At 39.8% G+C, this 23,833-nt stretch overlaps 4 protein-coding genes across 4 annotated transcripts; 2 read left to right on the forward strand and 2 right to left on the reverse strand.

The window, feature by feature from the left end:
* Positions 1 to 751: 751 nt before the first annotated feature.
* Positions 752 to 21,390, reverse strand: LOC311004145 (olfactory receptor 13C2-like; the record flags this gene model as incomplete). The annotated part of the gene is made up of 2 exons (XM_083996094.1): positions 752 to 1,526; positions 21,221 to 21,390. The coding sequence occupies 2 exons, from the start codon at positions 21,388 to 21,390 to the stop codon at positions 752 to 754; spliced, it is 945 nt and encodes a 314-aa protein (XP_083852220.1).
* On the forward strand, positions 4,974 to 5,903 carry LOC311004723 (olfactory receptor 6N2-like; the record flags this gene model as incomplete). Its single annotated transcript, XM_083996894.1, has 1 exon — positions 4,974 to 5,903. One exon carries the CDS (start codon positions 4,974 to 4,976, stop codon positions 5,901 to 5,903), a length of 930 nt encoding a protein of 309 aa, XP_083853020.1.
* Positions 8,381 to 9,164, forward strand: LOC311004725 (olfactory receptor 4S2-like; the record flags this gene model as incomplete). The annotated part of the gene is given in 2 exon segments (XM_083996896.1): positions 8,381 to 9,139; positions 9,141 to 9,164. Coding segments are annotated over 2 exon segments (783 nt in total).
* LOC311004726 (olfactory receptor 4D6-like) lies at positions 15,973 to 16,899 on the reverse strand (the record flags this gene model as incomplete). The annotated part of the gene is made up of 1 exon (XM_083996897.1): positions 15,973 to 16,899. One exon carries the CDS (start codon positions 16,897 to 16,899, stop codon positions 15,973 to 15,975), a length of 927 nt encoding a protein of 308 aa, XP_083853023.1.
* Positions 21,391 to 23,833: the final 2,443 nt, after the last annotated feature.

Below are 23,833 nucleotides of genomic sequence, written 5' to 3' on the forward strand. Positions count from 1 at the left end.
TATTTGACTCATAAATTAAACTAATAAGAAATAATCCAACTTCGCACCAAAGTATTGGTTCTCGTGACAACTCTAGTTTAGATACAACAAGGAAGGGGAACTTTCAAGGTTTTGGTTAAATATATACTTTATTATGGTTGTGGGACGTTCATTGTTATAATTATAATCATAACCATGAATTTGAGGTAAGGGAAAGGAGAAGGATCTTGGTATGGTATGGTTGATACAACATTTTAGTGAGAGGCATCCAAGAACAAAAACAGGTTGTGAGGCCATTTGTTAACGGGTTTATCATTATACTAATAAAAATTCCCTGTATAGTTGGTATTAAACCTGATTCTGAGTGTGTTTGCTTTGTGTAGACACCTAAGGCCCTCCAATGCATTCAGGCATTCAGTGGGGTCTGACAGTTTTGTTTTGTTTTTTACAATGTGGCTGATTCATGGGGATGTTACATGGAGATGAATATCATATTTGTACAGTCCAGTCTCACAGATGTGGCCAGTGGTCTATAAAGTTTCACAGTGGCAGCAGTCCAGACCTAGTCCTGTGTTCCTGGTAAAAACATAGGAAAAGCCCAAACCTCACTACAACAGTAGTTGTTTCCTGATGGTCAATAAGATGAATATCAAATAAATTGAAACAAATATTGACATAAATGATCAGAACGTTCACAACATTGTAGATGAGGACTGAAATAATGTAGAAACACTATCACCACTTTTACTGGAGCATAACTTTTACTTTAACATTACATTACTTTGGTTCGACAGAACAACCTCTTCAAGTGTTTGGAGATTTCTTTCATTTTCAGTCCATATATTAATGGATTAAAGAGAGGATGATACAGAATGACTTGTAAAGTCATTATTAAACGAGCAGTTTTTGGAAATTTAGATCCCAGTCGAACTATAATCACGTCATACGCACACAAACAGGAGAAGCTGATTAAAACCAGCAGGTGAGGTAAACAGGTCTGTGCAGCTTTCTTCCTCATAGTTTTAGAACTTCTATAGGAGATGATCAGTATCCTGGTGTATGTGAACAGGATGAAGAGCAGCGGGCAAAGTGCAGTGACTATCACAGCATAAACACCAAATATAGATCGTGTTCTCAAACTCACACAGTGGAGATTATAAATAGAATTATTACAAAATATTCCATTTAATATTGAATTACAGAGTGTCATATCAATACTCATAATTACTAGGACTGAAATGTGACAAGCAGGAAGGAGCCAAGCTAAACCCAGAAAAATATTCACTGTGGTTCTTCTCATGATAGTTGCATATTGCAGAGGTTTACATATAGACACATACCTGTCATAGGCCATGGCTGACAACAGTAAGAACTCTGAACTTCCTAAAGAATAAAACAAAAAAAACTGAAAGAGACAAGCTGAATAAGATATGATCTGTTTTTCTGACAAAAAGTCAATCAGCAGCTTTGGGTAGATGTTGGTGCTGAAAAGAACAGAGTTGATTAACAAAGCTGCAATGAAAATGTACATGGGCTCATGGAGGTTTCTGTGAATCACAATAAGACACACAATGGTGAAATTACAGCAGATTATTAGAATATAAACTGTAAACATGATCACAAAGTAAAGATATCTGTATTTCTGCACTTCCACGTGCCCACTGAGAGTTATATATGTTACATTATGTTCGTCATCCATTAATCCCATCTAATAATGGATAAAAAGTTCAAGAAAAGGCAGATTAATTAACCATTTTGTAGGAGTGAGCAATACCAAAGCTACAAATACAAAGAGGACCTTGTCTCATTCATTCATACAAACTCAACCTTAAATGCACCTGGTGGTTGTTCATCTACAACATTTAAAAGGTAAAACTAGTCAGGTCTGTAGTTTTTATAATATTGCCTCATCCTCCACGGATCTCATTAATCTTTAAACCAAAATAGATTCTAATGTGTAAAGATTTCATCAAACCCTTGAGGCCTGAAGTCACAGAACTGTTTGACTTCTTTAAACTGTCTGAGTTTGTAACTACGGAAATAAAGTGAATATTTTTCAATAATATTTGAGACTGTGGCGGACCCAAATGAGACTCGTTAATTAATGATAAACACTGCTGCTGTATTCAAACTCCAAACATAAGTCAACTAAATGTTGACTAGGAGTCATGTCAGTGCAACTTTGATGACTAGTGATGATTTAACGGGCGCGTTTCAGCCGCAGTGTCCGAGAGACTGATAGTAGTCGGCCGTTGTTGTTAACTTCAATGACATTGAAAAAGACTTTGGTCGAAATGTCTGTTCTTGCCCTACCTGTCCTGTAACAAAACTCTTCAGGATTTTGACTGTGCTAACTATTCCTCAAAACAATTTTGGATGTATTGGGCATAAATCTAAATAAAAATCTAACATATCGCTATTTTCGGGGAAACCCCCAGATGACCTCTTTACCACAGCTATTCAAAAATAACGTTATTGCCTTCGACTCCCTTATTGCTCATAAGAGAATGATTTTATTATGGAAGTCTCATCTACCACCATCAATCAAACTCTGGCTGCATGAGATTTTATGTCTTCTGAAACTGGAGAAGATCAAGTTTTCACTAAGAGGTTCATCTGACAGGTTCTTTACACATTGGAGACGGGAGCGTGCCTATGTTCCCACAGCCCTATGTTCCCTCTGGACTCTCTCTACCTATCTGGACTCTGTCTATCTGCCCTGTCTAGCCTCTACCTGGTCTTTTTACTAAACTTAACCAACTCCTTTCTTCATTGCCTAAACCCAACCAATGGTGGGACCAAAGGGCTGAGGGAACATAGGGCCTAATTTTCAGTGACAACAAAAGTTAGAAATGAGGGAACATAGGGCTGAGGGAACATAGGGCTGTGGGAACATAGGGCTGTGGGAACATAGGCATGACCCCTTGGAGACCACTACTTAACCATCTTGATAGGCTACCAGCTCGGGAAGGACCCACTATGTGGTCTTATCTGAACATGCCCCCCAAGGTCTATTAACCCTAAGACACTCCATTGCTGTTTATTAAAGCAGAAGTAAGCGATCCGGTGGTTTTGGCTAACTTCCTGTCAGCCGATGGAGTTAGCAGTCCCCGCCCTCGTTCCTACGTCACCACATTCACGCACATCCCTTGGCTGCACACACAGAGAGGACGCGCCTTTATGCCGTTCTCTCTCCTCATTGGATAAAGGTTGTAGGATACAAGGAAAGTTTTCTCCTCGGCTTACAGCAGAGCAGAGTGACTGACAGACCCGTGTTTCGGACCAACACTCAAAAGTGATTGCCGTCGGAAGAACTATTTAAGACTTATATTAACACAAACATTCCGCTTACTTCTGCTTTAAAGTTCGTAAAATGTTATGAAATGAAATAAATTATATTTTTATACACTAGGGGCCGGATTTACTAAAGGTTTGCGTGTATTAAAACGTGTGCAAACGTGATTGCACGCGCAAACACATGTGGAACCTGATCTACTAACCGGACGCAATGCGTCCGGTTAGTAGGATTGCGTCAGGATTGCGTCCCTCACACGGGCAGAATAGCACGTGCGATCCATTTAGCGTGTTTGCCTTGATGAATATGTAAATATGGGCGTTTCAGCCAGAACGTGCAGAATACTGGGAGGAGTAGATGCAAATAGATTTATTTAGCGCGTGCAATGTGATTTACCAAACCAGGAAGAGATTGCGGTGGCTGTTTTTGCGTCTTTATTCACCACGTCTGAAAACCATGTACTAACTGATACAACTTTGCCAAAACGTATGCGTTTATTGATTTGATACCTGTCAGAGCCCCATGATCTTACATCTCTGCATTTCCTCACGTCTGGGTAATTCTGTAACAGTTTTTCAGCCGTGTTAAAAGTCATTTACGCGCCGTTACGCACGGGGCACGTCTGTCCTGCAGTGCGCTCCTCTCCTCTCCTCTCCTCTCACCTGGCTGCTCAGCTCCGTCTCTCAGTCCCGGTCCCGGACCGGACTGAGACACGTCACCGCTGCCTTCACCCGTCTTTGATCCCTCTGGTCAGTGGTCAGAGTGTTTAGATCCGTGTGTCCCACCTGAGCTCTCTATTAATCCACTCGATCATGGGCGGCACACACACACACACACACACACACACACACACACACACACACACACACACACACACACACACACACACGTTATAGGTGTGTGATTGTCGCTGCAGCTGCTGCCTGTTCGTCACTATATGACGAGTTGGGCCCTGTAGCGATTTGTGTTTATTTATCTAAACAGAGCGCGAGAGAGATGAACACACATGCTGTCTTTGTATGCATCGGATCAAATGTCATTCTGTCCCTTCGTCCGTCCAGCTCTCTGTCCACTCTCTCCATGGCGGAAACGATTACCACGTGCAAAACCCTCATTTACATATTGCGGTTTGCACGTGTTTTCATTTAGCGGGTTACTCTTAGTAGATCACCTGTTTTGCGTGCACAAACCAAACTCGCAATATTATAGCGGACGCAAACAATATAGCGCCCGCTATCTGGGATCTTAGTAAATCCGGCCCTAGGTGTCTGCGACTTAGATTTGATTAAAAAATATATATATTGCTGTATTCCTTTCCACTGATATCTTTATTTGATCTGCTCCAACAGAAATCTTCCCCTATGATACTTTGAGTTATAGTCTGAGGAGCATGTGCATAAAACTCTAAAACTTAATAAAACACCATTTGCGTCAGGCTTCCAGAGTTGCTGCTGTCGCTGAAAGCAGTTCTTGATGGAGGGGTTTATGAAATCCATGGAGGACGTAGGAGTCTCATAAAATCATTCCAGCGACTCACTCAGTTCACTTTCTCACATCTGTGGATGAAATTTAATTTCATGTATCTGTGAAGGAATAAGGCACTGTCTTTGTGGTTTTAAACCTCATAGGCCGATTTATATTCTCTCTCTTTTTTTTTTTTTTTTTTACCAGGTATACAAGCTGTGTGTTAAATTCTTCAATGGATGGCACGTCAAATATGACATATATAATTCTTGGTGGGTATGTGGAAGTGAACAAGTATAGATATATTTATTTTTTAGTCATGTTTACAGTTTATATTCTAATAATTGTCTGTAATTTAACAATTGTGAGTCTGATCTGGATTCATCAAAACCTTCATGAGCCGATGTACATTTTTATCGCAGCTTTGTCACTGAACTCAGTTCTTTACAGCACCAACATCTACCCAAAGCTTTTCATTGACTTTTTATCTAAAAAACAGATCATATCTTATTCAGCTTGTCTTTTTCAATATTTCATATATTACTCTCTGGGAGCTTCAGAGTTCTTACTGTTGTCAGCCATGGCCTATGACAGGTATGTGTCTATATGTAAACCTCTACAATACCCAACTATCATGAGGAGAAGCACAGTGAGTATTTTCCTGGGTTTAGCGTGGCTCCTTCCTGCTTTACATGTTGTGGTGCCAGCTGCACTGAGCAGAAATAAGAAACTCTGTAACTTCAGTTTGAAAGGAATTTTTTGCAACAATTCAGTCTTGAAACTTCACTGTGTGAGTTCAAAACTGATCTCAGTTTATGGTCTGATTGTTTTGATGAATGTTGCACTTCTTCCTATGCTTTTCATTTTATACACATACACAAAAATTCTTATCATAGCGTATCGCAGCAGCAGAGAAGTGAGGAAAAAAGCTGCACAGACCTGTTTACCTCACCTGTTGGTTTTAATCAACTTCTCCTGTTTGTCTACATATGATATCATTATAGCTCGACTGGAATCTGATTTTCCAAAAACTGTGCGTCTATTTCTGACTTTGCAAATGGTTTTGTATCATCCTCTCTTTAATCCAATCATATATGGACTGAAAATGAAAGAAATCTCCAAACACATCAAGAGGATGTTGTGTCAAATTAAACAAGCTAAATAATGTACAGTCACTCTGAAATAACCATGCACAGATCAGATGTATTTCATTTAAGTTAAACTTTGAATTTCTTTACATGACCAATACACAGTAAGGATTATCATCATCTTAAACATTGTACTGATTTATCATGCATTTATTGCTCCTTATAACTATTCATCTCCTACAGGGTTAGAGGGAGTCTGTTCCCACTAATCACATTAATAGTTACTGCGATATCATAATGTTTCTGTATAATGATGAAGTGAAGTACAGACCATCTTATGCATAGATACTGCCTCCAATATATGTTTTGCACATTGTGTAATTGCGTTTATGTGTTTCCCTTTGTGAACCAAGGCCTGGGAGGGCCCTAATGTTTTCTGTGAGATGTAAGAAACAAATAGACAATTAAAATTAACTAAACCAAATTCTTCTTACTGTAAAATTATTATCTCATTGTTCATACCCAGATAATTATCATTAGCTCGTCTGATATGGGTCTGTAGCACCGACAGGTGACAGATTAACTAACCCTCTGGGTGCCATTTCTATGAATGAAGACACAATAATCTGTGTCTTTACTCACAGACACTAGGGATACTTTTCACATTTAGACCAATATAGTACCGATACCTGGTTCATGGGAACTAATACTGGTTTACAATAGTACCTGTTGTTGGTACGTTTTGGTGTATGTGGTAATTTTAGTTGTTTTGATTTTTTATCTTCATGTGTGGGGTCTCTCACACATAAAAAATTGGTTGAGATGTATCAAATCTTTATGTGTACAGGCTTAAGATGTTCGTCTGACAGGTTGTTTACTCATTGGAGACCACTACTTAACCATCTTGATAGGCTACCAGCTCAGGAAGTTTCTCTGGAAGGACCCACTATGTGGTCATATCTGAACACGCCCCCCAAGATCTGTTAACCCTAAGACACTCCATTGTTGTTTATTAAAGTTCGTAAAATAATATTGCTGTATTCCTTCCCACTTATATCTTTTATTTTATCTGCTCCAACAGAAATCTTCCCCTATGATACTTTGAGTTATAGGGCTCTTATTTCGTAGACCAGGCCCTGCGCCGCGCCAACGGGGTGTGTCCAGGCACAGTTTGCAATTTTCGTGCACGGCGCGGCGTGCCAGGTTTGCTCTGACATACTGAGAACTACCCAGTGTAAAAAAACAAAACAAAAACACACACCCAATTGCCACTAATAAAGACACTCATTTTAGGTAACCTATATTTAAACCCGTGTGCACAGATCACAACATAAACAAATACCATAACGGGAAGGAAATCAGAAACAGCTGTGTGTAAAGGACGCATGGCCGTCTGTCTTCTTCTTTCATTTGAATTTGCTGAGATGGGAGATGCCACTATCTGATGCTGAGGCTGTTTGTGGTTGGCTGAGATGATAGTTTGTTTGTTTTTAGTTTCTCGTTGTGGCCGCGTGACGATAAGTAAATAAATAATAAAGTGGATCATCACAACAGCGGAGTGCATAGTGTCAACACAGCACAATCCTGCTTTTGGGACATCCACGGCTTTTTAGTCCCAGTCCGTCCCTGGTTTCATCTGTGTTAATTCACTCTGTTAAGTTTCCATTACGCATGCCGACAGCCTTTGATATCTCATCAGTGTGACGGGACAATTGATATAGATATAAATGTATGTGCTGATTCAGATAGTTACATTAAATAGTGGTTTTGTGATCATTTCCTATTGTATTTAATGTGCCTGGAACTGTGGAAACCTGCCTGTGAGGTCTTGGTGACGTGTGCGCACTGTGCCTCATCAGTCAAATTACCACTGCGCCGGCTGCACTTCGCCTTGCGCTGAGAGTAGACCAGATTGGAGCTGGCGGGCTTTCAGCGCACTCTGGGCGCGGGTTTTTGGCACGAAATTGTCACTGCGCCAAGCTGAATCTGTCAACACCTCCCCCTGCTGTGCCGCCACACCCATCTCGGCGCGCCTCCGTCTACCAAATTACCAAATTCGCTGCGCAGGCACTGCATTGGACGAAATTACCACTGCGCCGGCTTTGCCGCGCTGCGCCACCCTGCGTTGCGCCGCAAAATTAGAGCCCATAATCTGAGGAGCACTTGCATAAAACTAATATAAAATGTATAAAGCACCATTTGTGTCAGGCCTCCAGAGTTGCTGCTGACGCTGAAAGCAGTTCTTGATGGAGGGGTTAATGAGATCCATGGAGGACGTAGGAGTCTCATAAAATCATTCCAGCGACTCACTCAATTCACTTTCTCACATCTGTGGATGAAATTTAATTTCATGGTCAGGTATCTGTGAAGGAATAAGGCACTGTCTTTGTGATTTTAACCCTCATAGTCCGATTTATATTTTCATTTTTTTTTTTTTACCAGGTATACAATCTGTGTAGTAAATCCTTTAATGGATGGCACGTCAAATATGACATATATAATTCTTGGTGGGTATGTGGAAGTAAACAAGTTTAGATATATTTATTTTTTAGTCATGTTTACAGTTTATATTCTAATAATTTTCTGTAATTTAACAATTGTGAGTCTGATCTGGATTCATCAAAACCTTCATGAGCCGATGTACATTTTTATCGCAGCTTTGTCACTGAACTCAGTTCTTTTCAGTAACGTCATCTACCCAAAGCTTTTCATTGACTTTTTATCTAAAAAACAGATCATATCTTATTCAGCTTGTCTTTTTCAATATTTCATATATTACTCTCTGGCTGGTTCAGAGTTCTTACTGTTGTCAGCCATGGCCTATGACAGGTATGTGTCTATATGTAAACCTCTGCAATATCAAACTATCATGAGGAGAAGCACAGTGAGTATTTTCCTGGGTTTAGCTTGGATCCTTCCTGCTTTACATGTTGTGGTGCCAGCTGCACTGAGCAGAAATAAGAAACTCTGTAACTTCAGTTTGAAAGGAATTTTTTGCAACAATTCAGTCTTGAAACTTCACTGTGTGAGTTCAAAACTGATCTCAGTTTATGGTCTGATTGTTTTGATTAATGTTGGACTTGTTCCTGTGCTTTTCATTTTATTCACGTACACAAAGATTTTTGTCATAGTGTATCGCAGCAGCAGAGAAGTGAGGAAAAAAGCTGCACAGACCTGTTTACCTCACCTGTTGGTTTTAATCAACTTCTCCTGTTTGTGTACATATGATATCATTATAGCTCGACTGGAATCTAATTTTCCAAAAACTGTGCGTCTAATTATGACTTTGCAAATGGTTTTGTATCATCCTCTCTTTAATCCAATCATATATGGACTGAAAATGAAAGAAATCTCCAAACACATCAAGAGGATGTTGTGTCAAATGAAACAAGCTAAATAATGTACAGTCACTCTGAAATAATCATGCACAGATCAGATGTATTTCATTTAAGTTAAACTTTGAATTTCTTTACATGACCAATACACAGTAAGGATTATCATCATCTTAAACATTGTACTGATTTATCATGCATTTATTGCTCCTTATAACTATTCATCTCCTACAGGGTTAGAGGGAGTCTGTTCCCACTAATCACATTAATAGTTACTGCGATATCATAATGTTTCTGTATAATGATGAAGTGAAGTACAGACCATCTTATGCATAGATACTGCCTCCAATATATGTTTTGCACATTGTGTAATTGCGTTTATGTGTTTCCCTTTGTGAACCAAGGCCTGGGAGGGCCCTAATGTTTTCTGTGAGATGTAAGAAACAAATAGACAATTAAAATTAACTAAACCAAATTCTTCTTACTGTAAAATTATTATCTCATTGTTCATACCCAGATAATTATCATTAGCTCGTCTGATATGGGTCTGTAGCACCGACAGGTGACAGATTAACTAACCCTCTGGGTGCCATTTCTATGAATGAAGACACAATAATCTGTGTCTTTACTCACAGACACTAGGGATACTTTTCACATTTAGACCAATATAGTACCGATACCTGGTTCATGGGAACTAATACTGGTTTACAATAGTACCTGTTGTTGGTACGTTTTTGTGTATGTGATAATTTAAGTTGTTTTGATTTTTTATCTTCATGTGTGGGGTCTCTCACACATAAAAAATTGGTTGAGATGTATCAAATCTTTATGTGTGTACCAGGCTTAAGATGTTCGTCTGACAGGTTGATTACTCATTGGAGACCACTACTTAACCATCTTGATAGGCTACCAGCTCGGGAAGTTTCTCTGGAAGGACCCACTATGTGGTCATATCTGAACACGCCCCCCAAGATCTGTTAACCCTAAGACACTCCATTGTTGTTTATTAAAGTTCGTAAAATAATATTGCTGTATTCCTTTCCACTTATATCTTTTATTTTATCTGCTCCAACAGAAATCTTCCCCTATGATACTTTGAGTTATAGGGCTCTTATTTCGTAGACCAGGCCCTGCGCCGCGCCAACGGGGTGTGTCCAGGCACAGTTTGCAATTTTCGTGCACGGCGCGGCGTGCCAGGTTTGCTCTGACATACTGAGAACTACCCTGTGTAAAAAAAAAAACTTGTTGTTGTTTTGGTGCGCTGCCTCTCACATGCTGGACCCGGTTCGGCACATAGTTACAACAATGACAACAGTTGTAGTGAATCTGAAACAAGTTATTAACCAGTCACCATCATGGGCCAGGCAGTCGTCGGTCCCTGAAGACCCTCTCCCTCCTTATTCTCCTCCAGCGGTGCCGCGGTGCAGCATTACGCACTGGGCTCACCGCTGTATTTATATATTTACAGTAATTAGACCGATCAATAAAATTTGTTGAGTCAGTTAGTGGTATCTTCCATGCTGAAATATATTCTCAAGAATTAACGAACATGACGATTTTCTTTATGCTGATTTTCTCTCGGTTTTTGTGATGAACAGCATTAAGTAGGACTGATAACAAGAAAACAGAGTGTAACGATTGTGATTACTGGCTTTTTCCCAGTCTTAGGGTTATTTATGGGATATTTAATTGACTCTGATAGGACCGGATGCTTTATTCCATGCAGCCGCGGCGTCCTCTCCTCCTCCTGCGCTCTGGGAGTGGACAATATGACGGAGAGACGGTGGTGATTAAATATAGAGAAGGAATTTTGATTTTTAATTTTCAGTTAGATTTTAAGAAGTTGAAACACCAGTCCGATGCAAAATAACGCTGTTGAATTAAATCACCGTGGCAACATGGATCTAACACATACGGGTTGAAATTAAATATGTGACGGCCGATAATAAAAACATAATCGTTCTTCTCACTCTGCATTTCCTGAGTCCCGTTTTGTGCGTACGCAACGGTTATAAATGAGACCCGTTCCTAGCAAAAAACAAAAGGTAGGAGGCATATGTACTGAGCTGTAGACACCTGACACAACCCCCCCCCCTCCCGTGATTCGCACTATGGAGTGGTACCTGCAGCCGCCGCTCCCGGTGAGGTCAAGTGGGAGAGAGCAAGCACGGACGCTGTGACCCGGGTCTGAACTGAAGCATGGCAGGCTCTGCCTGCTGCTGTTAGCTTCTGTGTTAGCCGCGGTTGTTGAGGGACGCCCCAGTGTTGACGTTCAGATGAGCGGTCGCTGATGTGTTTTGCATAATGTACAGTAGTATAAGAGCCAGAAATGTGGCGACTGGGTCCACACAGAGGTGCTTTATGAAGTTTGATGTCTAGTTGTTTGTTTGAGTAGTGTTTGGGCTGTGTTTGGGTCATATAAACATGGTTTTTTACACGTTGTAGCCCAGCTTCTGCTGTTTAATTTGACATATAATATGACCATATTCTTTCATAATCAGTGCACTGGGGGCTCTGTTATTGTTATGCATGTCTTCAAGTCCCCCATATGGGGGACTCTGGATTTAAGACGTTCAAGCCAACGGTTCGGTTCACGGTTTTGTGGTCATGGTTTTCGGTTCGGTTTGGTATACTTTGATCGTTGGGAAAATCAATCATGTCTCATATATTCAGGTTAAAACTGAAAGAATGAGGCAGTCTGACATCTGATACAACATTGTGACAGTCTGAGGTTAAAAGTAGTGAGATTCTAGCTGCAAGCGAGGAGACGTCGATAGTTCCAACATGTTTTAATTTATTGGTCAAAGAAAGATCGCAATCATCACAGACACGCGGTCCCATACCTAGGCTATACAACGCTGCTGCATCTTCTAGCTCCGACTCTTTCACTCGCCATGCTCACAAACGTTTCCACAAGTGACCAGCTGATACACTGCTCTGCTTCTTCTGCTTGTTTACCCATAGCAGTCATGCTACAGGGCAGATTATTTCTTAGCACAGGCATGTTTAGATGTCGCACTGTACAGCCCTGGGTATAATGTTGGTCTCATTGATTAAATCTAACAACTGTGGCAGTCGCGTTAGTTAGTTTTTTCTGAAAAGTGAAGCTTCAGGTGTGTATTGCTGGACAGAAGAGCAGCGTTGCCACCACTTGTTTTCATCCAGATAAGGTGCACACGCCTTAAAGAGACAGGTGCATTGCTTCGCCTCGACCCCCCCCCCCTCTCAATTTTTTTTTATTGCAGATTTACACGGATCACACAAATGACCCATTTGGGATCCAAAACGGCGAATGTCGCCGAAAGGTGACAAGTTTGCACCCCTGAAAAATACATGCAATGACCACCTATTGTCCAAAAGCCATGTGAAAAACAAGGAAATTATTTTTTTACTGGAAACAGTTTAAAGCTCATAAGCATTAATATTTTGTTGGTACTTGAAGTATTTATAGTGCAGTGTTATGTTGCATGTTCTTAAGGTATGGAGGGAAAGTGTTGTTTGTTACCTCAATAAATTTAAAGTAATTTCTATTTTATTTGTGTACTTAAAAACAAACTCTTTTTGGTAGTAAAATAAGAGTAAAAGGTAAAAAAAGAAAAAGGAATTCCCAAAATTTAACACAGAAATTTTGTGAATTTCACATTAAACAACTTACCAAGAATAATATAACAAAAAGAGAAAAAAAAATGGTTTCATGACAATTAATTGTTTATGTTTGAAGGCTTAAAATCACTGATCAGTATGTTTCTGTATTTAAAATGTCAACATTTGCACTTGGTCATTGTGAACTTCATTACACTGAAACATGATGATACCACTATGAATGTGCTGTCATTACACTGTTTAAGATGATAATGTTAGTCCTGTAGAGAAGAAATTGTAAGAAATACTCTCCAGGAATCTGATAAATCACATTTCTACATTGTTATAATAATAATTGTTAAAGGGTCAATGACAAATAAAGCTTCTAAAAAGGTACTTTCAGGATAGATGTAATGCATATTTTTGAGTCCAGAACAATGTGTTTGAACAAGTCTCATTTATTGAACAACTTTTCTAACCGTTTTAACTAATTTAACTCATTGAGTGCCGCGCTCCTTTCCAAAGTTTTAGTCAAGTGTACCGGCAATTTAGACCATTTTTGACTTTTTATGTAGAGCCACAGTGTATTCTATATTATTGCCACCAACACATACTGTGGCTCAATTGAAAGGTTTACCTTAATGCTTCAAGTGGCCACAAACCGTTTGTTTCTACGTGCCTCTGTTCCTGAGAAAAGTCAAGCTAAACATGGCTGGGTTTCACCAAAATCCCTCCTTTTTTTCTAGAAAAGGAGATAGAGCGTCTTTTATGAAAGGTGCTCTGTTTGTGTCTGTCGCTCTTCTGACACTCGCATTTCTGGATCAAAGGGCTCGTATAAGATAAATATATACAACAGTTGTTGTTCTATTCACAAAACCACCATCGGGGGCAGGGGGGGCGCCACTAAACAACAATAACACAGACGCACCGTGCCGTGTCACAGCTTCTCCCCGCGGAGCGTGAGGGTCTGTCGGCCACCGCGGCTCGGGAAGACCGGTCCCGCCGGTGGTCGCGGTCCTTCTGTGGTACGGGTCGGTGATGCCGGTCTGCTTTGGTCCAGAGACCATCAGATTTTACCGCGGGAGGACTTTGGGGAGGACACGGTGTTGCTCCAGCTGAAGACCGGGCGGACTGTCGGCTGAGAGCTTCCTGGTTCAGCTCCGAGCAGCTCGAGCAGCTGGAGCAGCAGCGCGGGTGAGAGCAGAGCAGCTGCGGAGCAGCTGCGCTGCATCTGCATGCAGAACTCGTTTGCAGAAGCCGAGTTATGATAAAAACTTCCAGATCATGAGCTGTCATGTGACTTTGATCGTCATCTATTTCAGTTCTCCTCGTCGTAGAGTCCCCAAATTTACATATAATGTGTATTAAAGTGTCTATTTTCATAATTTAAAAAAAAAGCAAAAAACGTAAAATTACGTTTTCGGCACTCAACGCATGGGAACGAAAAACGAGAAATTACGTGGTTGGCACTCAATGAGTTAACAGTATTTTTAACTTCACGGCAAAAAAAATGTCAGGTGGCGCAACCAAATATTTATAAAAATATATATACATTCCTAATCTTTATTTTAAGGTTATTTCTTTGGTATCTATCCCTTAGGGTGTCTACAAACACATTCTTATTTTATCATTGTGGTTTTTTTTGTTTTTTACAATAATTTAAGATTTTTGCATTCTGTAGGTCAGGTTTTAAGTATCGTTAACAGCCAATTTTACATTTAAAGACAGGAAAATAATAACACAAATACATAAATTCATATATTCAGTATAATAACTACACACATTACATATAGAAACCATTTGGGTAATTTAACCTATCATTTTTTGGTTTAAATTGGTTGCACCACCTGACGAAAATTGGTTGTACCACCTGACAACATTGGTTATGACATGAAATATGCTAAAAAACATGCATTTTCATTTCAAATAGTAACATGTGTTTAGTAATCATCAGTCTCTATTTAAGTTAAATAAAGACTTAAGGGGATATATTATGGAAATATCACTTTTTGAAGGCTCTTTAACATATTTTGGGGTGTTTGATTTGCCTTCCGGCCCCCAAAATGCGATAATTGACAAAAAAATATCTGTAATTTGAAATCTATGTGGTTTTACAAACTGTTTCCTCAGTTGTTGGATAGTGATGTAACTAGATTCAAATTTGCATAACCCCACCCCTACCAAGTACCAGTAGAAGGGGTGGGGCAAGCAGTGGTTCATTTGCATTTAAAGGGGCAGACACTGAAACCAGCAGTTCTGAACAGGGCTGTTTTGAGATTTTTCTTTAGTTGATAGTGGCATCTAAAATGTACAAATTATCATGTAAAATGTTTTAAAGTGTGTATTATCTTTACATTTAAAAATAGTAAACATTTTAGAAGTTTCATGGATAATCTTAGAGCTTTAAATAGCATTATAGTGACATTCCTTGCAGTTGTGCCACCTGACTATTTGGTTGCACCACCTGACTATTTTCAACTAATCTCAAATTAAACAGACTTCTGTTTGGATGCTAGCATTAGCTTCTACCCTTATCATAAAGCTCAAACAGACCACCTTTTTAGAAAATAAAGAGCTTTATGATAAAATAACATTTTTCTAGTTTTACATTGGTTGTACCACCTGACATGGAAAGCGTAACAGCCTACATATGAGTTGAAAGTAGTTATTTTTATCAGTATTTGACAGAGATCTACAAACCTTTTAGCTTAGTCCCAAGGGTCTCTTGGGGTCTTATGGCTGAAGCAACATGCTCTTTACAACTATTGTCTCTTCACTTCAAAATAAAAGTCCAATGTTTATGGTTGCACCACCCTGACATTTCGGAAATGTAAATTGCTGGACGGAAGTTTTGCAGTTATTTAAAAAACTTTAAAACTATTGATATTAGAAAAAAACACATTATCCAAAAGACATCAAACATAAAATAATGCCAGAGTATTTTATTTTGAATTTATAATTATTAAAATACCATTTTTAATAGTTTTCTTAGTCTGCTCACTTGCTCAGACAGTTGCACCACCTGACATTTTATGGGTTTGAGAGGCCAAAAACATAAAATAATATAATTATTTGAATTTACAGAAAAATGTATGAAAATAAATAGGTTTTATAGAATAAAGTGATAGATGTCATGAATAGATTTATTTTAATTTTTTTTTAAATAATGGACTCGGACACAAAAATATGCATGTCATGTCATTGACCCTAATACAGAGTGAATGCACATCATTTAGCTTTGTTTCATTTGACAAAACAGCCTCTTAAGGTGTTTGGAGATTGCTTTCATTTTCAGTCCATATATGATCGGATTAAAGAGAGGATGATACAAAACCATTTGCAAAGTCATGATCAAACGCCCTGTTTTTGAAAAATCTGATTCCAGTTGAAATATAACAATATCATATGTGCATAAACAGGAGAAGTTGATTAAAACCAACAGGTGAGGTAAACATGTCTGTGCTGCTTTTTTCCTCACTTCTCTGCTGCTGTGATACGCTATGATAAGAATCTTTGTATACGTGAAGAAAATGAAAATCACAGGAACAAGTGCAATATCAATCAAAACCATCGAACTATATATTGAGATCACTCTTGGATCCACACAGTGAAGTTTTACGACTGAATTGTTGCAAAAAATTCCTTCCAAACTATAATTACAAGACTTTTTCTCACGACCCAGTACAACTGCCACCAACATATGTAAAGCAGGAAGGATCCAAGCTAAAATCAGCAAAATACAGATGGTGGTTTTTCTCATGATAGTTGGATATTGTAGAGGTTTACATATAGACACAAACCTGTCATAGGCCATGGCTGTCAACAGTAAAAACTCTGAACCACCTACAGAGTAATATATGAAATATTGAAAAAGACAAGCTGAGTAAGATATGATCTGTTTTTTAGATAAAAAGTCAATGAAAAGCTTTGGGTAGATGTTTGTGCTGAAAACAACAGAGTTAAGTGACAAAGCTGCAATGAAAATGTACATGGGCTCATGGAGGTTTTGATGACTCACAATAAGGTACACAATAGTAGAATTACTGCACAAGATAAGAATATAAAGTATGAACATGATAAAAAAATAAGCATACCTGTATTTATCTACTTCTATGAACCCACCAAGAGTTATATACGTTATATTTAACTCATCATCCATGTTAAAGACTCTCCAAAGTTAAATAATGGAAATGGGACGTAACTAATAAAACAGACAGAATGTGTGACAAACATGGACGAGGACAAACTTATTATGAGTCCATTAAATTATAACATATCATCCAATTCATTTAGATGCCTGACCTTAAAGCTTTCTTTAGTGACTGTTCATCTCCATACACCCAGGTGAACTGTTTGAGCCTGAAGAAAAGTTTTTATGATATGTAATTCTCAAAGGTTCTCATTAAAGGAATGATCCGGCGTAAATGTAACCCATGCTCTAACACACTATGAGGCAGAGTAGAACACCCCCTCGAGAGATGAAGTTTGCCGACTGCAAACTTCTCGAGTTAGAGCAACTTTAGCACAGGCAGCCAGATAGCAAACACTGCTGCCTATGGAGCCAAGAGCCAACCACGATCAAAAAAGCCATTCATAGCCACAAATAATGGTCAGAACAGCACCATACTTCGTCAACAGTACAAATAAGGTCCCAGCACATAATACGAGGCATCAAACACCTGCTAGCTTTGCCTGGTTTCTATTGAAACGAGACGAAAACCAACCATGAGCTCTCGGTAACAGCCAACTTGAGCTGGGCCCTGTTTCAGAAAGCAGGCTCAACATACTCAGAACAGCTGATCAGACTTAGTTCAATAAACTGAGTATATTGAGTCTGAGGGAGGCGCGTTCACCAAGAACACAAAAGCCATCATCAGCGGAGCACAGATGACATGATTCACATGGGCAGAAAGTTAGAAACAGAGCCACTTATTTCACTTCAACCTAACTGGAGATTTTAATGATGGCGTATGTCGAGTATGAACACATGAAAATAAAATTGCGAGATGGCGTGGGACAAAGACTGCCGAGTGTGTTTGCTGAAAACTCAGAAAAGGGGACAAAAGCTCATTAATAATAATAATAATAATAAAATCTGCTGTGTAGCTAACTTGATAAAGCAGGTGCTTTTTTATATAGACGTCGTGGGTTTGAAACCACCTCATGTACAAGGTTAAGTTTTTGGTCGCCAATTCTCGTGATCATTAAATCTAGTGGCCTGGCTATTGCCTATTTTAATTTGATAGTTACTGATAGTACTCTGTCTGTGAATATGGTAGTCCTCTGATATGTAAAAACTGTTTTAAACTACAATCAAAACATGTTTTTTATAAACTGTGATTTTGGTTTTGTTTGAGTAATCAGTCTCCTTGAACGCTGCTCTGGGGACAGCGTGCAGCGTGCTATGGCTGTCGGCTACAGTGTTGCGACTTTCTCGCTAAATCTGGCGACTTTCCAAACCCTCTTGGCGACTTTTTTTTTTACAAAAGCGACCGGCGACAAATCTGGCGACTTTTTCCGGTGCCGTTACAAGCGTTTCTGGTTTGGAGACTCGGATCTGAAAGCCCGTTATCGCTGCTGTTTTCACCGTGCAGCGGAGCGGGCGCTGAGCAGCGGGTGCTGTGAACGGCCGCCCCCGCCCCAGAGCACTCACCGCCGGCCAGTCACACAGGAGTGTCACGGAGCTGCTCCGCTGCAGCCAGAGACCCGCACCGCTGCTCTCCACGCTGCCACACCCCCCAGATTTGCCTACAAAAATATTTAGCCGTAGAAATGATTTGGGAGACATGCCACACTGCAGAGTACCGGTAAAATGAGCGGATTGCCACTTGACACAAAAGTGCATTTTTCTCTGAAACTAGAGCGGGAGCTCCGTTTTTGGAGAAACCGAGCTCTTTTCTTCTCCTTCGTACTCACGAACGAAACAGTGGAAAAACTTGCCGTTTTTTCGAGGAGCACGTTGGAAAGTCACTCTTAAACCACGTGAAAGCCGTTCGTTTCTAGGTGATGTACAGAGTTCGCTTTGACGTGAGAAAAAAGGTAAACAAATAGCCAAAAACATGTGGTCCGGAGCGGATGTGATGAGCAATTGACCTATGGCTAAGCCACGCCCCCAAACACGATGAGCCAATCACAGTGCGCATAGCTAGCCCATACCTCGGACATTCTCTGCTTCCACGTCCATTGAAATGCATTGCAGTTAGTCAGTTTTCATTTGTTTTTATATGTTTTTTCTTGACATTTTAAGTTTAAAATGGTCAAACGGTGTGCATGGGGTACATGCAACTCCGACACTAGGTATCCCCGAGAGGCTGGGCCACGGGGTGTATTTTTTTTTACCTTTTCCTAAGCCACATCTCAACCGAGAGAAGTGTCTGCTCTGGATAAAGTTATGCAGTAGACCACAACACCAACTAAACGTGGATAAACTTAACAAGGATGTCTACATCTATTCTAAGTTAAGTCAACAACGTATTTGAGGCAACATATTGTGAGAGATGTTTGGATGTTAGCCAGCATCACAACTAAGCATAAAGCCCGCTAGCTTAATGCTAACATATAATGCAAAACTCCATAGACAGGCTAAAAGAAGTTAGCCCGTCGCTATCGGCGTTTCGCGGCAAACGGCAGCCATAGCAGTAAAGTTAAGTTAAGTTTTGGTGACTTCGAGATATCTTTCTGTCTCCAAAAACCATCAATTGCCTCCTGTGAAATGTCTCCTACTGTGACAGCTGCCATAGCGCCTGTCACCGAATGTTGACTGTTTGTCCGAGTGAGTGGAGGGGGCGGGGCTTAGCTAGAGGTCAATTAGTGTGGTCACGAAAGAGTTAAGGGTCATCTGTGCAGTACTTGCTGCTTTTTATTGTTGGGTGTTAGTTCCATAACTGGTTCTTCTACCAGGGCAGCAGTGGCTCAGTCCACTGATAGAGAGGTTGGTGTTTCGATTCCCTGACTCCTGGCACCAGTTAGTAACATGACAACAGTTCCATCAGTGTAATATCAGCAAAGGTACACGTGGCAAGACTGGTTGATGCATCTACAAAAATACATTCCATGTATGGCAAACAAACATGTGTTCATTAGTGTAACCAGGACCATCACAGTCTGGCACAATGTCATTATAAGGGCCCTATTTCAAAAATGCTCTTCTGTGTTATATAGACAAACAACCTACATAGTTGTTAAAGTTTGAGAACAGTTGTGCTCAGCCTTGCCTTGAAACTCGAGCCTTGATCAATTAAAATGGAAACCAGGCTGCAACACTGTATTTATTCAGAGGTTGGTTATCCTGTTCAGCAAAGAGCTTTGTTCTGTGTATGTTTTTATCTAATGAGCGTATGTGCTGCAGAAATATAGCAGATGAGCTCATGGTAAATTCCATACATTTTTTATTTGTATTTTTCCCACAGAAAGACTTAGTTAACAAGCAGAAACACAATCTTGAAGACTTAAAATCACCAAACACAGTTAATGCATTATATTCAGTATGTTTCTGTATTTTCAGTATTTAAAATGTTGACATCTTCATTTGATCATTGTAAACTTCATTACACTGAAACATGTACGATGAATGTGACTGCCGCCTGATGTAATCAGACATTGCACTGTTTAAGTTCTTTAGAGAAGTCATTGTAAGAAATACTCTTCAGGGATCAGATAAATAAGATCTGTACATTATTATAAATATTAATATAATTGTTAATACGGAGTGAATGGACATCATTTAGCTTTGTTTCATTTGACAAAACAGCCTCTTAAGGTGTTTGGAGATTTCTTTCATTTTCAGTCCATATATGATCGGATTAAAGAGAGGATGATACAAAACCATTTGCAAAGTCATGATCAAACGGCCCGTTTTTGAAAAATCAGAGTCCAGTTGAAATATAACAATATCATATGTGCATAAACAGGAGAAGTTGATTAAAACCAGCAGGTGAGGTAAACATGTCTGTGCTGCTTTTTTCCTCACTTCTCTGTTGCTGTGATACGTTATGATAAGAATCTTTGTATATGTGAAGAAAATGAAAATCACAGGAACAAGTGCAATATCAATCAAAACAATCGGACCATATATTGCGATCACTCTTGGATCCACACAGTGAAGTTTTATGACTGCATTGTTGCAAAAAACTCCTTCCAAACTATAGTTACAAGACTTTTTCTCACGACCCAGTACAACTGCCACCAAAATATGTAAAGCAGGAAGGAGCCAAGCTAAAATCAGCAAAATACAGATGGTGGTTTTTCTCATGATAGTTGGATATTGTAGAGGTTTACATATAGACACATACCTGTCATAGGCCATGGCTGTCAACAGTAAAAACTCTGAACCGCCTATAGAGTAATATATGAAATATTGAAAAAGACAAGCTGAGTAAGATATGATCTGTTTTTTAGATAAAAAGTCAATGAAAAGCTTTGGGTAGATGTTTGTGCTGAAAACAACAGAGTTAAGTGACAAAGCTGCAATGAAAATGTACATGGGCTCATGGAGGTTTTGATGACTCACAATAAGGTACACAATAGTAGAATTACTGCACAAGATAAGAATATAAAGTATAAACATGATTAAAAAATAAGCATACCTGTATTTATCTACTTCTACGAACCCACCAAGAGTTATATACGTTATATTTAACTCATCATCCATGTTAAAGACTCTCCAAAGTTAAATAATGGAAATGGGACATAACGAAAACAGACAGAATGTTCAACAAACATGGATTAGGACAAACTTATTATGGTTCCATTAAATTATAACCTATGTAGGATCATCCAATTCATTTAGATGCCTGACCTGACCTGACTGTTCATCTCCATACACCAGAGTGAACTGTTTGAGCCTGAAGAAAAGTTTTTACAATATGTAATTCTCAAAGGTTCTCATTAAAGGGATGATCTGGCGTAAACGTAACTCATGCTCTAACACACCATGAGACCGAGTAGAACACCCCCTCAAGAGATGAAGTTTGTTTACTGCAAACTTCTTGAGTTAGAGCAACTTCAGCACAGGCAGCCAGATAGGAAAACACTGCTGCCTATGGAGCCAAGAGCCAACCACGATCAAAAAAGCCATTCATAGCCACAAATAATGGTCAGAACAGCACCATACTTCGTCAACAGTACAAATAGGGTCCCAGCACATAATACGAGGCATCAAACACCTGCTAGCTTTGCTTGGTTTCTATTGAAACGAGGCGAAAACCAACTACGAGCTCTCGGTAACAGCCAACTTGGGCTGGGTCCTGTTTCAGAAAGCAGGCTCAACATACTCTGAGCCAAATCCCTATCTCCGAGTTGACTGAGCCTGAGCTGGAAAACTCTGAGTTTTTCGGTTTCAGAACAGCTGATCAGACTTAGTTCAATAAACTCTGAGTATGTTGAGTCTGAACCATAGACTGTAAAAAGAATGGACGTAGCGTCCGTGACGTCACCCATTGGTTTTGGGGAGTCGTTTTTGTGACTCAAATATGGCGGCCTGGACAGCGCCATGTTGGATTGGCCGGCCGAGAACCGCCGAGAACCCGCCCACTGGCCTCGAAGCAGCTGTCCACGGAGCTGCTCGGGCCTGTCACTCAACATTTCCGCGCCCTAATTGGCCAGAGTTTTAACCTAATAACAGTAAAACGGTAGAGTTTAAAAAAAATTCACCCCCCTCAGAGTGTGTGCGGGGGTAGAAACTATCGATTGAGAAAAAAAAACGTTCTGACACCAGGCTTTTAACATGTTTACTGAGGATGTAAAATCGGCGATTTTAACATGGGGGTCTATGGGGAATGCTCCCTTCTGACACCAGCCCCCAGAGGAAGCCGGGGGGATTGCAGTTTTTTGAACGCGGAAGTGAGCTTCACTTCTCAGATCCACAACTGCCCCCTTGGTCTGAACGCGTTTACCAAGAACACAAAAGCCATCATCAGCGGAGCACAGATGACATGATTCACAAGGGCAGAAAGTTAGAAACAGAGCCACTTATTTCACTTCAACCGAACTGGAGATTTTAATGATGGCGTATGTGGAGTACGAACACATGAAAAAAAATTAATTCAGTCGAAACCGCGCGAGATGGCGTGGGACAAAGACTGCAGAGTGTGTTTGCTGAAAACATGGATAGTTAGGATCTCTTTATCATTACTGAGGCTGTGGGTCCTCTCTCCATTCTGTATGTTATAATGTTGAACTCTGACGTTGACCTTTAACCTTGGTCATATTACAGCAGTTTCTGCTAATGGAGTGATCAGCACTGCAGGTTCTCACTTGACACCTGTTTTAAATGTGACACCAAGCTGATATCGACTTGCTCGACTATGAAACCTCAAATGTCCACGGACATTGCGTGCAGAGTCCGCACAGCTCACAGTACACACACAGTACAGCCGACTCTGTAGGAGCCTAAAGTGTCATCTGTGCAGTACTTTGCTACTTTTTATTTTTAGGTGTTAGTTCCATAACTGGTTCTTCTACCAGGGCAGCAGTGGCTCAGTCCACTGATAGAGAGGTTGGTGTTTCGACTCCCTGACTCCTGGGCTGGCACCAGTTCACATGACAACAGTTCCATCAGTGTAATATCAGCAAAGGTACATGTGGCAAGACTGGTTGATGCATCTACAAAAATACATTCCATGTATGGCAACCAAACATGTGTTCATTAGTGTAACCAGGACCATCACAGTCTGGCACAATGTCATTATAAGGGCCTTATTTTAAAAAATGCTCTTCTGTGTTATATAGACAAACAACCTACATAGCCTAGTTGTTAAAGTTTGAGAACAGTTGTGCTCAGCCTTGCCTTGAAACTCGAGCCTTGATCAATTAAAATGGAAACCAGGCTGCATCACTGTGTTTATTCAAAGGCTGGTTATCCTGTTCAGCATTGAGCTTTGATCTGTGTGTGTTTTTATCCAATGAGTGTATGTGCTGCAGAAATATAGCAGATGAGCTAATGGTAACAAGAATAATATAGCATCAAAACAGTCAAACATTATTTATATATATCATTATGTATATTATTAATTATTTGGTTAAAGACTTAAAATCACTGAACACAGTTAATGCATTATATTCAGTATGTTTCTGTTTTTTCAGTATTTAAAATG

The sequence above is a fragment of the Trachurus trachurus genome, assembly GCF_905171665.1.
Source record: "Trachurus trachurus genome assembly, chromosome: 21".
NCBI lineage: Eukaryota > Metazoa > Chordata > Actinopteri > Carangiformes > Carangidae > Trachurus > Trachurus trachurus.